General features: G+C 40.9%; 1 protein-coding gene across 1 annotated transcript in view; it reads right to left on the reverse strand.

Moving 5' to 3' along the window:
- Positions 1 to 2,745: 2,745 nt before the first annotated feature.
- The window catches only part of TMEM117 (transmembrane protein 117), a 244,784-nt gene continuing 232,334 nt past the window's right edge, over positions 2,746 to 15,195 (reverse strand). Inside the window, exon 8 of the mRNA XM_063134815.1 lies at positions 2,746 to 4,392. Coding sequence (XP_062990885.1) covers positions 3,752 to 4,392 — 641 coding nt within the window. The 3' untranslated portion in view covers positions 2,746 to 3,751. The remainder of the gene's footprint in view (positions 4,393 to 15,195) is intronic.

Genomic DNA, 15,195 nt, shown 5'->3' on the forward strand with positions numbered 1-15,195 from the left:
TGTGACTCCTCAGTTATGGGGAGTCTGTTTGCATGATCACGGTGGGGGAAATAAGCCACGCTGGCTGAGTGTCAGTGAGATTAGCATAATTACCCTTGGCAGCATGGCTTCCAATGTTGTGCAAACCCAACATTGAAACCTAAAACATGCAAGGTAGTTAACAAGCCCCAGTTGCATGTTAACCACCCTGTGATCATGTAAACTGTGTCAGGGCCTCTTTTCATTTTTTGTGTGTGAACAGTAGTCATCCCACTTCTACTTCACAAGATCATAGAATCATAGAATAGTAGAGTTGGAAGGGGCCTATAAGGCCATCAAGTACAACCCCCTGCTCAGTGCAGGAATCCACACTAATGCATACCTGACAGATGGTTGTCCATCTGTCAGGTATGGACAACCTGACAGATGGACAACCTGAAAGGTGTGTGTGAGGGGGGGAGAGATTTTCTGTTCCCCCCCAAAAGAGGAGTTCATTGTGTATGGGTTATCCCTGGATCCATATGAATAGGCTTACCAGATGTTGGTCCTAAATTGGACCTGCTCAACTTGGGATGCACAAAACTCAATGCAGCCCACCACAAAAACCTTATAGTCATTACTGAACCTTATAGTCATTACTGGAAGTCCTCCTTTGAGTCCCCTATCATTGGAAATCAGTCCTGAGGTGACCAGAGAGAAAGCATCCTCAATCGTGATACCTCGTATTTGGAATGCTCTGCTCTAAAGAAGCTTTAGTGGTGCTGACACTGGCTTTATCTGCCCAAGCAGTCCAGCATGCTGACTAGCTGCTTAGCTGTTTTTACATCTTCTATTGGGTTTTATAGCTGCTACATTTCCAACTGCATATAAACCTTAAATGTTCAGCAGGAGCCTTGCACTAAAGGACACAAGTACTTGTACTGAAGTGTACTAAGTCTTTCAATCCCACATCCCAACTTCTGCAGTCCATGGCAAACAGCAAAACCAGGACATTTATTCAAGTTGCTGGGCTGCCATAAGAGCTTGTCAACTGTGTTTGGGTTGCAAGTCACAAGTTTTGCCATCTTGATCTACATCAGCCAATTCCTTAAAGGTATAAACTCTGATACCCACAAAATAGCTCCTCAGTTGACAAGTGGTGCTGTAACCATTTCAACTGAAGAAGACAGAACTGTGTTCAGTTCTGTTCAGTGCTGATATCATAGGGCTCTTGCTTGATACTTTTCTTGACAGCAACATTAACAGAAAAATTACTTGTTAGTGGCTTAACTGTGGTAGCAGCAGTAGATGCATTCTGGAAGTCCTCTACTACATACCAAAGATTCCTTTTGACTATTAATTTGCAACCTCTGGGTGAATCTCAGGATTACTAGATGTTCTCATTACAACTAGACTTCGACATGCTCATCCTGTGGTGGCTTTGAAAGTATTAGCTTGATGGAAGGTCAAGGAATTCATTCCAACTGTGGGTCTGTTGCTTAATAACCGTTGCCTTGGGGTCGTGTAATCATGTAGGCAGTGAGACTCATTTTTCTCTTTACACTGTAATTAAATTAATGACGACAACCCCCCTGTTAATAAAAGGAAGGGGATCGCAAGAGGATTTTGGTATTTTAGGGTTCAGCAAAGAAAAATGCTCCTGGGCAAAAATGAATTGGCTGCTTGTATGCTTTGCTTCCAAATGCACCCCTAAACAGCTTGTAGATGGAAAGAAAATATAATAATCTACTACATGGCAAAAGCAAAATCCCCATGTTCTAATAAGCTTCTTATGCAGTGAGCATTCACCATCAAATGTAATTTTTATTTTCTACAGCTTGAACAAGTTTCCACTTACCAACCACTAATGAGAGCTACCATTTCTAACGGATAAAAACTCAGTGTGATTAAAAGTTTCTCTTGATAAAATATTAAATATTCTGTAGGCAAAGTGGGATGGTGTTTGGTATTACTGTGATTCTGATGGCTCTGAGCTTTTCATCTTCCAAAAGGCAGTAATATTTATGATTCCAACAGCCTGATGCCCAGACTTCCTGTGCCAGCAAAGAAGTGCTTAGAATGGAGCATATCTATCACACGACCAATGCATCATTTACCAGCTCCAACATTACATCAGTGTTGCAAGGACATTATGGCAGGATTTCAAGCCCGTACGCTGCGGCAAAAGTGCAGGCCTAGGATATCAATGTATGAATGAGTTATAAAAATATACTTCAACAAAGATTGGCTCTGGCCATATGCTTGTCCTTTGCTGAATGTTTATTAAACTTAGCTCTCAAGAGAGCAGTAACAAATGCATAGTTCAATTATGCATGCTAATTTTAGTGTGCAGCCAATTTGAAAAAAGCAGGCAGATCAAAACAAAACACACCAGCATCAGCAGTTGACTGCGAACAAACAATTGTTACAGCAGGATTTGGGTCTACATTTGAGGCATCTGAAGGGGCTGGGAAATGAGGGCTGCAGACACGCAACTGAAAAATGCAGTTGAGCCCAACCTAAATAACAGTTTAAGAAGCAGAAAATAAATCCAGTGACTCTTTGATTTCGTTTCTCAGTTTTCTTTTTTTATTTATTTTTTTATTATTGGACAGTGTTAATTCTTCTATTCTATTTCATGCATTCACTCACTCCTCACATCTCAACCTATTGGTACAGTCCATTCTCTCAATGGCATTGCGCAACACCCAAGTTGACGTACCCAAATCCATTTAAATCAGAATCCAACAAACACTGCAAATGGTGGACTGTTATCTTTAAGTGCATTCCCAGTATTGGTTCTTTGGCACTGCATCAGTTTCAGCTGAAAGTCTGTCTGTTCCACCAATGCTGCATTTTAACTTTTGCTCCTAAAAAGGTGAAGGGCAGGATTTTTAATCAAGTAGCAATTTATCTCTAATTATGGAGAAAAACCTAATTAGGTATTATCACCTAATTGCAATTATGTGTGAAGAAAGTCACATGCTTCTAAGCAGTGACCCATGCTTCATTATCACTCTGATGTTACAGTATTATGAATCTGTATTTTTGTCTGGAAGCTAGCCAGCAAAATTAAAAAGTAATCAACATGCTTCTTCGAAGTCCAGCTGTCAAAGTCATCACCTCTATAGCTCAGTAAATTAAAGTCGGACTGCCACTGCCATTACTTATTAGAAAGCTTTTGCAGAAACGCTGACCATTAACACTCTTTCTTGTGTTGATGGCACATTCATCCAATGAGGTTCTAAGTCAAGGGTAAACAATGTACAGTCTGCACTAGACCTTCCATAGGCTTCCATCACTTCCAAAAAAAGAGTTTGCATTGCTGCTACATGGTGTCTATCATCCAGGCTCTAAAGGGGGTGGGGAAGTGAGACTAATCAAGTTCAGCCAGTAGTCCACACATTTTCTGACCAAATTCCTAATCACTCTATTTAAAAGAAAATTGCCCATTCAGAATAGTTGAAAAGGACAGCTTCCTATCTCTTCTACATGTTTGAGTTACACAATTTAATGTTTCAAGGCACCACCAAAGGAGCATTTATATCTGCAAATAGTCATCTAGTACACTATTGCATTTTTTTTAAGAAGCTATCTATAAAGGAATGTTTGATATAATACAATAGGCACAAGTCATTATAATATAAATAGAAAACAAAGTCATAGAAAAAAGCATGTTGAGCACCGTTGGGGTATACATTGTTCTAAGGACTATGTAAACTGTCACTTACAAAAAAGGAACAATGAAATCTCACAATAATTTCTTGTTTCAATCCTTCTGAGAGGGATGTTACTAGGTTAAAGGATTGCTGTTAGATACTGACGGCTCCCTTATTGGTTGCAGTGGACTTGGCTGTTCATTTAAATGTGAGCTAAGGTTTTCAGATGTTAGTAGGGAAGAATTAAAGACAATCTCACTCAAGTCTGACTTAATGGATATCAGATGTGGGTCTTCGAAGCTTAAAGGCTCTTCTGCTAAAACCTGTGTGTTCTCTCGGGTCATGCCCACATCGGAGGGTGATTTCCTTTTCATGCGTGTGTATGACTTGTCAAGATTCTCCATGCCTTGATCCGTTTTCTGAAAACGTCCAAAGAACCAGATGAAGAACCCAAACAAAGCAAAAGCCAGTAAACATGGAATGAAGGCCAGGCATTTGACATCTAGGCTTGCACCAATATAGCGGCTGTGCAGAAACATGTCCCCTTCAGCATATGTCCTGTTGGTCAAAGGGTTAGTATTATTTGACCGCCATTCCCAAGACAATTTGGTCCTGTTGAGGGCCTTTAAGCTTTCTGAGTCTTCCACAGTGAAGATCTTTTGCCCAGGACCAATATATTGACCGTATTCATGTGGTTTGTAAAATATTTGATTCTTCCACATGTTCAGATCCAAGATTAGTACAAGAAATATTATTCCATAGTTAAACCATTTGCCTGCAGCAGAGGGGGGAAAAAGGGGAAAAGATCATCATTGGACAAGTCTTGTTAACAAGGATAGCAACTGAAATGGTACAAGTAACATCACTCAGAAAAATAAAAAGAGAGCCTTTTCAATTGATTTGCATACTGGGGCGTGATCTAAAATTACCAATGTGTCAATCCTGCAAACCTTTATATGCTGCAATAAAGAAGTGGAAACCAAAAAGTAATCTAACCGAAAACAATTATGATGTACTGGTGAAATGAAAGTATACTTTCTATCATCAGGATACAGCAGTCTCCAAACTTCAATTCAACCTAAATATAGGACTGAAGCATTTGTCTCACCACTGTTTGAGTCTTAGGGATGGGTGTATTTCTATCCAAAGAAGGATCTCATTAAAATCCCCACCAACAATCGGATAGTCATAGGTCATTTCAAGCAGGTGGCTAAAATATTCATGAAACATAGCAGGAGAGTCCATATTTAGCCCGTACACATTTATCATTGCAATTATTTTATCCATATATTTCCCAACCATGATAAGAAAATGACCATCGGGATTACAGAGAAAGGGAAAGTCTTTTATGGAATAAGATCATTACCCCTTTAGAACATGTTGAAGTGACTGTTACAAAAACCTCACCAACCCAATCCTTGTTTACCAAATGAGCATCTTCAGCAGTCAAATGCGTTTCTTGTAAAAATGCCATATCAACATTAAGCTCTTTTAGCTTAGAAAGCACCATCTTCTGCTTATTAATATTTTGGAGTCCCTTGACATTGCATAGCATCACAGTAAGCATTGGGCAGGAAAAGATAGACAGACCATATCAATATTGCAAATATTTCTCACATTTAGATCAAAGACCACATTAAACCGTAGCATAATACATTTGGTCTCCAATTTTTTTTTAAAAAAAACCCCACAATAATATTTGTCTCTCCCAAATCATAATAAAAAATAAAGACCAACAAAACCAAAACCAATGAAAAATAGACTCATTAGCTTTACAGAAGACCTGCTCCTGCTACAATTGGTTTGTTGATATCGATCAACACAATTGTTGGCATTTTTGGACTCTCCTTGGAGACATGGCAATGGGGACTACAATGATGAGTACCTACATTTCAAAATGTAGGCACCACTGCTTATGAATACACTGGATAGCATTGTAAAGAAGGCAAATTCCATGTTAGGCATTATAAGAAAAGGAATTGAGAATAAAACAGCCAGTAATGTAGTGTGACGATTCTAGTTTTTATTATTTGTTTTATTGTCCCCCGTGCTGGTTGGCCTTTCTCCTCCCTGTTTGTTGTTACTGAGATTTTAGAATGTAAGCCATATGGCAGGTTGTTTTGTATTTTGTTTTATTTTGTTCTGTACAGCACCATGAAAACTTGATGGCGCTATATAAATAAATCAATAATAATAATAATAATAATAATAATAATAATAATAATAATAATATCATACTGCCATTATACAAATCTATGGTGCGACCACGCTTAGAATTCTGTGTACAGCAATGGTCACCACACCTAAACAAGGATATTGTAGAGCTGGAAAAAGTGCAGAAAAGGGCAACTAAAATGATTAAGGGGCTGGAGCATCTCCCCTATGAGGGAAGGTTACATCAACTGGGATTGTTTAGCTTGGAAAAAAGGAGGCTAAGGGGAGACATGATAGAGGTGTTCCAAATTATGCATGGTGTGGAGAATGTGGATAGGGAGACATTTTGCTCCTTCTCCCTCTCTCAAAATACTAGAACCCGGGGTCATTCCAAGAAACTGATTGGTGAGAGATTCAGGACAAATAAAAGGAAGGACTTCTTCACACAGCACATAGTTAAATTATGGAACTCACTACCACAAGATGTAGTGATGGCCGCCAATTTGGATGGCTTTAAAATGGGGTTGGATAAATTCCTGGAGGCGAAGGCTATCAATGGCTACCAGCCCTGATGGTTGTGTGCGATCTCCAGTATCTGAGGCAGTAAGCCTGTGTGCACCAGTTGCTGGGGAATATGGGTGGGAGGGTGCTGTTGCACCATGTCCTGCTTGTTCATCCCTGGCCAATGGCTGGTTGGCCGCTGTGTGAACGGAGTGCTGGACTAGATGGACCCTTGGTCTGATCCAGCATCAGGGCACTTCTTATGTTCTTATTGTTACAGCTTTGTTTTACAGTGTCCTCATCAAATTCACTGAAATGGCTATTGTTCTCCATAAAATCATTGTATTCTTCACTAGGGCATCCAGAAGTCTTTATATAAGAAGCCAAGAGTGTAGCTTCTTCAACAGCTTTTTATACTGCCATAAAGAGGCACCCCCCATTTTTACCAGGAATTGCTCCTCAAAGATGGCAGCTACACAGGCTAGATTGCCTGAACTTCTGTTATAAAGAAGTCCACCTCAACTTAAATGGTCTGACAAGCTGCCCCCTATTTCATACAGTTTATCTATGAATTCCTATCTGAATGTCCATGAGTCAAATGGAAACCTGGCAAGTGCCAGAACATATGAGTATTACCCAGCCTTTATCCATCCCTTCCGTGACTATGCCAACTCTAATAGACTATAACGGTCAGCATCCAGAGAAGAGAACAGGGATATGTCACTTCTAGCTTCCTTCTTGGAGCAGAAGACCCAAATTCAGTCACAATTATCCGTCTATCTTTCCAGGAACTAAAGTTCAAATTTCTGCTCTTCAGCTCTCTCATCTCAGTTACCCCAATTGCAAAGAGCATCAAATGTGTCTGTACCACCAGAAAGCACTTTGCCATTGTCGAGTGCTTTATTAGCATGTTTGCAGACACACATACTGTACACAGATGAGCCAAACAGTCATCCCTCAGAGACTTCTGTAACGACTTCTCTACTTGGATTGCTTTGTTTTTACCTCTGACCTTTCTATTTTTGCCCGCAGGGTCCCGGAGGCATCCCTGTATCTAGACTGCTTGTACTGAATCCAGACACGCATCTTCTGCCTTAGCTGTAGCCATCAGCCTCCCTACAAAGATGACAACCATCAGCAAAATTCTGTTCGGAGATGGCTTTATTACCTAAATCATTTGGGTTTATGTTGCTAAGCTTTATTTCTAGTTCTGCAGGGATTTCTGGCACAGAGCACATTGATCTCCACCATATCTATTTTCGTTTGGATGACTATATGACTATCACCAACATTTTACATACTTTATGGTAACATAGAAACTGCCTTATACCTGGTCAATACTTTTCAATCTAGCCTGGTATTGACCTTTTCCAAGTTCTCAGTTGGAGAATGTCTTTCCCATCAATTGCTACCCAATCCCTTTTTAATCTGGAGATGTCAGGGACTGGATCTGGGTTTTCTGCATGCAACCCATGTGCTCGACCACAGAGCTATCCCTTTTCAACCATGCAATATAATAACTGCTCTTCTCTTATTTATTTTATTTATTGCATTTATATCCCACCGTTTTTTTCCTCCAAGGAACCCAAGGTGGCATACATAATCCTCCTCCTCTCCATTTTATCCTCACTACAACAACCCTGTGAGGTAGGTTGGTGTTTACAGTCTGTTACTGTCCCAAAGTCACCCAGTGAGCTTCCATGGCTGAAAGGGGACTAGAACCCGGATGTCCTGACTCCCAGTCCAACACTCTAGCCACTATGCCACACTGGCTCTCTTACATGTAGGTCTGATTTGATGTTAAGTATGACAAATCCCTAAAACTAGCAACAAAGATACTAAATAAGCATGGATAATAAAGAATTCTATAGTATATCTCATATGCACTTTCCTCTGTGCTTGCTATTGGAAGCTTTCTAGAATTTTGGTGGTCAGAGGACAGGCAGAGAAGAACAGTGGGTGGGATCCAGATTTAAACACATGTAACTGGCCTGCGGGGAAGTGGACTTCCATAGCCCCCCTCCCCATGGCAGCCTCTTGGGAGTAGGCCGAAATTGCTACACAGTGGGTTGGGAGACCCTGCTGAATGGGGTAAAGCTTTGGTTTGGTGGGGGAAGGAGTCCCCGCCAAATCAGGTGGAGCTCTTTTATGAGCAGAGCACTCCCATTTCCTGAAGGCAGACCCTTGATCCAAACCACTGTGTTCTTACCTCAGAATTTCCTCATTACTTCCCTCAACTCCTCTCCTGCTGGCTATAACTTTGGGCCACTCTTTTGATTCTGTACTGCTGTCACCTGCCAGTACTAGAGTAACAGGACTGTAAGCCAGAAGGAGCATAGAGACTTGTTCTCTTGTGAAGGAGAACAGGGCAGATATGGCCTGCTCTTGCTATAAAACCCTGGGGGCTAGAACTTTGCTAACCTGAGTTTCTCATCTACCCCAATTCAGCCCCAGATGCCAAGCAGCATTTTGGACAAGTTTGCCAACAGATGATGTAAGCAAACCTGTTAGTAATTATTAACATAAAGGGTCTGGCCTGCCCATATGGAGTTGGATTAAGACTATTTATGATTGAGTCCAAATGTGCCCTATAACTTCACAGACGTAATTGTGGGCTGCACAAAAGGGTCAAGACAATGCTTTAGGAGGAGGATAAGAAAGGGGCAAAGCATTCACCCGGCCTATTACTGACACTGGGGGCAGCAATCCTAACAGCACCCATTCTGGTAGCAGCAGCCAAGCTTCCTGTTCCTCCCTGAGTCCATTCCGTATGTTGAGACAATGCTTCCTTCCCTCACTTTGAATTTGCTTCATGCTTCTCATTGCCAAATCTATTTGGTTATTTGGCATCATCACAAAGCCAATTCAGAGTGAGTGCAGGAAACATTGCCCTCCTTCTGAATGAGTAAGCAGAAGTATGAACCGTCCAGAAAGCTTCGGCTATTGGGCGGTATAAAAATTAAATAAATAAATAAGTAAGTATGGCTGCCATGTGAAACCAGATTTGCTGTGAATATGGTTCCAGTCAACTGGGAAAGAAAACACCATTTAAAAATGTCACCAACAAGCCACTGGCTAGAAGAAAAGCAAACAGAGTGAAAAAAGGTAAATATTTCGGGGAACATTTCAGCCTTCTCTATACCCCTCCCATTCTGAAAATGTCCGAATGAGAACATACTAGCTTTAGCTGTAATCTTATCTAACGGACTCAAGCAAAATAAACATACACAAGATCAGACTGTAAATGCCTTTCTGATACTTCACAATCTATAGTTCTATGATTCTATAACAGGTGAATGCCATACAATTTTCTATTGAGTGATGGTACATCACCTTCAGTGTTTATATGTTTGAATCCTAACTAAATGGACGCAACTACATGGATCTCCAGTGTGGGTGGATAATAAATGGATTTTAAAGAATCCAGTCTAGCCTCTAAATGTATTTTAACAAGGAAACAGTTGGAGAGAGGATCACTAAACTTACTTTTAAGTCTTACAAATCTCCCTGGGCACCATGGAAACTAGGCTACATTGCGTATTTACATAAACTGCTGCCTAGGAAAGAATGCAATGAGCCATCTGTCAAGGGAAATCCAGATGAATGAAGCAGATGCAAAAATGCAAGCCCTCTCTATGTACACAGATAAAAGAAAGAATGGAAACGAGATGAAATGCTTTTTTTTTTAACACGGACTAAAACACATATTAGGAACTGCACAGGACAAAGGAATTGCAACTAGAAGAAGTCAGGACTGTGTTTTAGGCATGGGAGATGTTCCCCGAAGCATAAAAGAATAATGGTGTACATTAAGGCATCAATACTGCTGATGTTTCTGTCATGCTGGTCTTGATAGAGACCTGCTGGACAATGCATTAGCATAATTTGTGCTGAGTTTCTCCAGCCGTGTGGCTCCATTCTCCATATATCACTTGTAGGATTAAGGGGTTGTCGAAGTTGAATCTTTTGATTAAAAAACGGGGGGAAGTCCTATTTTGTGGCACTCTAGCTCTGTGAGCGCACGATTAACATATGTGGTGCTCAGGGTTAACGAGAGATTATTTATTGTTTATAGACCACATGGCTACATTTCTTGCTGAATGCATTGATTTAATGTCCATTAATGGAACAGGTTTAACAATGTAAATAAGATAAAATGGGCATTCTCCCAAGCATATTATAGGCAGCCATGTTTATCTGGTCCTATATTTGCATCCCATCGGGTATCACATTTATCAGTCTGATTAGTACAAAATGCCTGGTAGCTGGAAGATGCCAATGTGGCGTTGCTTTCGCAGATTGATCATACTCAGTCTGTGTGCTAAGGGCAAAAAGCTTGTACTCATTCCAGAAGAAGAGATGGGCTTCACAACATGTGAAGTGATGTAAAGGGAACCAATGGATCCAAAAGGGATTCTTAGAGATTATAAAATACAGTAGGCATAGAGGTAAAAAATCATGCAGGGTAGGATTTCTAGGGCTTGTCTAGATGCCCTATTTTTACCCTGTGGTTGCTGCATGGTGGTGCTGCATTGGTTAAACGATGCAGCTGGCAACTCGCAGCCATCACAGGGCATTTCCCTGAAGCTGCGCACTAAAAAAGTTGCAGATTTACCACAACTTTGCCATTCGTTGCGAGGTCATCACCATCCTTCTTCCATGTGTGGGTGGTGACCTCGCTTCGAGGTCATGCTGGAGGGCGGATCGCTGGAAGTGCAGGGAGGCCGGGCAAGGGGCAGGGGAACAACTTGGCAAGCTGGATGACCGCTGGAAAGCCTGCTCTCCCTCCAATGTGGTATCCGCAGCTGCGATACCGCGGGTTTTCACCAGCAAGGAGCAGCAAAACGGTACCACGAAGACACTCGCTAGAACACATCCACCCCAGTGTAAATATTTATTATTTATTTATTTAGAGTATTTTTATCCCGCACCTCAGCCAAAAGGCTCTCGGAGCGGCTTACAATTTATCAATAAAGAAGACAGTCCCTACCCTCAGGCTTACATTCTAAAAAAGGTATAACATGCAAGGAAAAGTGGATGGGGAGGGAAGAGGGAGAAAATAGCTACATTTCTAAACATGATTTTGAGGGAGAAAAAAGTTCATAGTAAATAGATCCACTTCCCAACTATGCTCTAAAATTGTTAATTCTCCGCTGTGGCACCCCGGTTGTGGAATGAGCTCCCCAGAGAGGTCCGCCTGGCGCCTACACTGTACTCCTTTCGTCACCAGCTGAAGACCTTTTTATTCTCCCAGTATTTTAACACTTAATTTTAACTTAAATTTAATTTTTACTGTTTTAACTCTGTATTTTAATTTTATATCACATTTGCTGCGTGGTTTTTATTCTGGTTGTGCTTTTTATATTGTTTTGTGTATTTGTGCTTTTAACCTGTTGATTGTCTTACTATGATTTTAATTTTTGTGAACCGCCCAGAGAGCTTCGGCTATTGGGCGGTATAGAAATTAAATAAATAAATAAATAAATAAATAAATAAATAAATAAATAATTCTGGTTGGGACCACATGAGGTTCTCAAACCCCTGGTGCAAGGGTTTGGATCCATTTCAAAATCAATCTGGATAATCTGGGTTTGTGTATAAACTGAAGTCCTAAACAGGCTCCCAAACATGGTATAGGTGTGTGTGTGTGTGTGTGTGTGTGTGTGTGTATATATATATATATATATATATATATATATATATATATATATATATATAATGAGTTTGCTGAAGTACATTGACAACTTGAGATTCAAGAGGAGAACATCTGACAAACTTCGCCTTGCTGACACTCATGAACGGGGCATATAAAAAGCAATTATTTACCCAAAGAGATTTCTCCTGGAGAGGAATGACCTAACAAAACTGTTCTGTCAGTGCTCAGTGCACTAATTTTCTGCCAATGGCCTGCAAAGTATCACAATCAAAGAAGAAGAGGAGAGCTCGAATTACTGGCAGCACCAGGATATCGGGGAAACAGCAAGGAACATCATCCTAAAATGTCATTATAAAGCCCGTTTGGTTTGGCCTTTGTGTGGCTGTTGTTCTAGGACAATACAATACTTCAGAGAATGTGTGATGTATAACGCCCATAGGCAAGTTCATGTTTATCATGAGGGGGAGCTGCAGTTTCGGGGAAAGGCAAGTGGGAAGCGCATTATAAGGAGGACTGATAAATTCTCTAGCTATCCATTGTTCAATATTTTTCCTTTAATCTGCCGACCCCTACAAATTTCTCATTGCCAACTGTTCTGATGTATTCATGGTCTGACAGCACATTTCATAGCTACATCATTAATTTTGCACTGAATTGACTGATAAACTATCATAGATGCTTCATATAAAGAGAGCATCATTTTCAAAGAATCCAAAACACTGTCATCTGAAACATTTCTGGGATTTTTCCTCCCATCTAAAGTTGAGATTTGGATAGGGAATCACAATGTCTCTGCAAGCAACGCAAACAAACAGCTCAGAAAGTTCCAAAGTTCATGAACGGAGCTCAAAACCTAGCATTGATTTAAGAACAGATGGGCCAGGCAAAGCCCACCCAGAGGGAGTTTTTCATGCTGACTTGATGCTCTTTATGATTTCCCTAAAACCGGCACAGGGCTGAGATAAAGCAAGCTCTTGCAACTCTAGTGATGTGACATGCATTCAAATAGACTGATTTGTCTAGTAAGTCTAATAAATAGAACTTATTAATTCTGAGCTGGAAGATATATATATATATATATATATATATATATATATATATATATATATCACCACCCCTATTCATGTGCCAATTTGCCAATTAAATTATGCTCTTCACAAAAATATCCCCATCAGTTTATAACGGCTGGAAGAGGGAAAATGCAGTGTACAGACTGTGCCCAATGACGGCCAGCCTGCTTTTAAAGAGCACTACGATGAAAATAAAGGAGAACTTCCAACTGCTGTAATCATTTGTCTCATTGTTGATGGGATTTCCTTCATATCCAAATGGTAAATATTTCCACAGCACCTCCCATTTCCTTTCGATTGTGGCTTTTGCTTAATTACCCTTGCTCTTTTGATCCACAATGTGCCATAGCTTGCACTATCAATTTTCCTCAATGTTTCACGTACCCATCTGCCGCTCCTGCTCCTACTACACATGGGGGGGGGGGTGTTGCACATGATCCCCATCACACATTCACCCAATGTGTAAGGGGGTAGTGGGAGCACATCACCTGGGCATGTCCCCTCCATACTGACACACCGGCAGCCAGCCCTCTGTGCTGACACACTGGGTGGCTATAGACCCGGCAACTGCACATTCAGCCTGAATGAGAACGGACCCGCTCCTTAGTAATGTATGCATGTAGGCCATCTCCACGGGAAGGAGAATACTTGGCGCAGAGCTCCCATTTTTGTGTAGGTCAAATGCTGGAGGATGTGAATGGCATTAATGGAGGAGGGACATGGCTGTTCAGTATGCTTTTCCCTCAACGCATGAGGAGAGTTCATTTGAACACCTCTTGAGTGTGCCTGGAAGCTTTCTTCTACTGCCAATTTCTTTCCTTTTTCAAGAGTGAAAATTAGAGATGTTCATTTACGAGGTGGGGGGATAAATTTTGTCATTCATTTTGTTTCCCCCCATTTGTTAATTTCTCATTCATTTCAAGGGTTTGTTTCTATATTGATTACCATGGAGAGCCACCCTGTCTTTTGTTGCCTGTAACTTTGGAGTTTTCCATCCAAGCAGCATGAACATTTCAGGAGTTTTACTACTCCCTGCAGGCATCAGATTTGCTTAGCAGTAGCCAGACTGGACAAAGGGTCCCTATTTTATAAGCATGGTGTGGTATCCTCCAAGCTTCCCATTGCTCTCAATGGAGGCCCATCCTGTATTCTCTTCCTTGTCACCTTGATAGTTTCCATTCAAAGGGCAGTAAATTTAGAAGAGGTCTAATAGTACCCAAGGACATTGCACATGCCAAGACTACACACACACACACACACACACACACAATTTCATAAGCAATTAAAAAGGAGGAGGCTTCTCCTAAGCTTCCCATTGCTTTATGCTTCAGTTGGACAGTTTTTGATTCTTGCCACTTTCAGAGTACTCCAAGAGCCTCCTTCCCTCCTCAACTTCACGTGGACATAGTATCAATTTGCTAAGCAATGTAATACCATGCCTCTGGTCCATTACCTATGAGAAACAAATGACAACAATGAAATGAAAAGCTTTCCAAAGAGTTTCTCCCATTTCCCCCCTATATTTCCATCTGTTTTTCATAGATTCAGGAACTGCCAAGGTCCAGACAAAGAACACCTCTCTGAAGCTGCCATTTGCATCTCAAGCCAAGCTCCTATTGGGGCCATTGGGAGTTAAGCTCCCCGTCTTTATCCCCCTCCTGGTCCCAATACTGCTCAGGCTTTCCCATGCCTGATCGTTAGACAGCCAAAAAAAAATGCACATTAATTACACTCACACTATAAATATCATGTCTACTTTGGTCCTCAGAATGCCAATTTTTCAACTCCAAAACTCTTTGGAAATTCAGATTTTCCTTAACACTAGGAACAACTTTTTGATCCAGTTGTTAACAGGACATCCTTTTCCTATTCCTCTTATGTGCAAAGAACTGCTACTTTTTAAATTCTGCTTCTGTACGTTTCAGGCAGCTTTTCCACAATGACAACAAATGGGAGGTCTGGAGCAGATATAATCGCCAATCACACGGCAGCTGAATAAATCTGCAATGATGTAACCAGTAAATCCTGAAGACTAACATCTCAGAGTTGTTCTGGAAGGCCTGATTGGTTAGCCACAGATGTCAATCAGCACATGGTACAGTAAAACGAGTTTCCTAGATTCATTTCAGACTGCAGGTGGGGGATTGCATGACTGAATTGTCTCGCACAAACTGCTCTCCCCAACAAACCTATACAA

This window comes from Elgaria multicarinata, chromosome 9 (genome assembly GCF_023053635.1).
Source record: "Elgaria multicarinata webbii isolate HBS135686 ecotype San Diego chromosome 9, rElgMul1.1.pri, whole genome shotgun sequence".
NCBI lineage: Eukaryota > Metazoa > Chordata > Lepidosauria > Squamata > Anguidae > Elgaria > Elgaria multicarinata.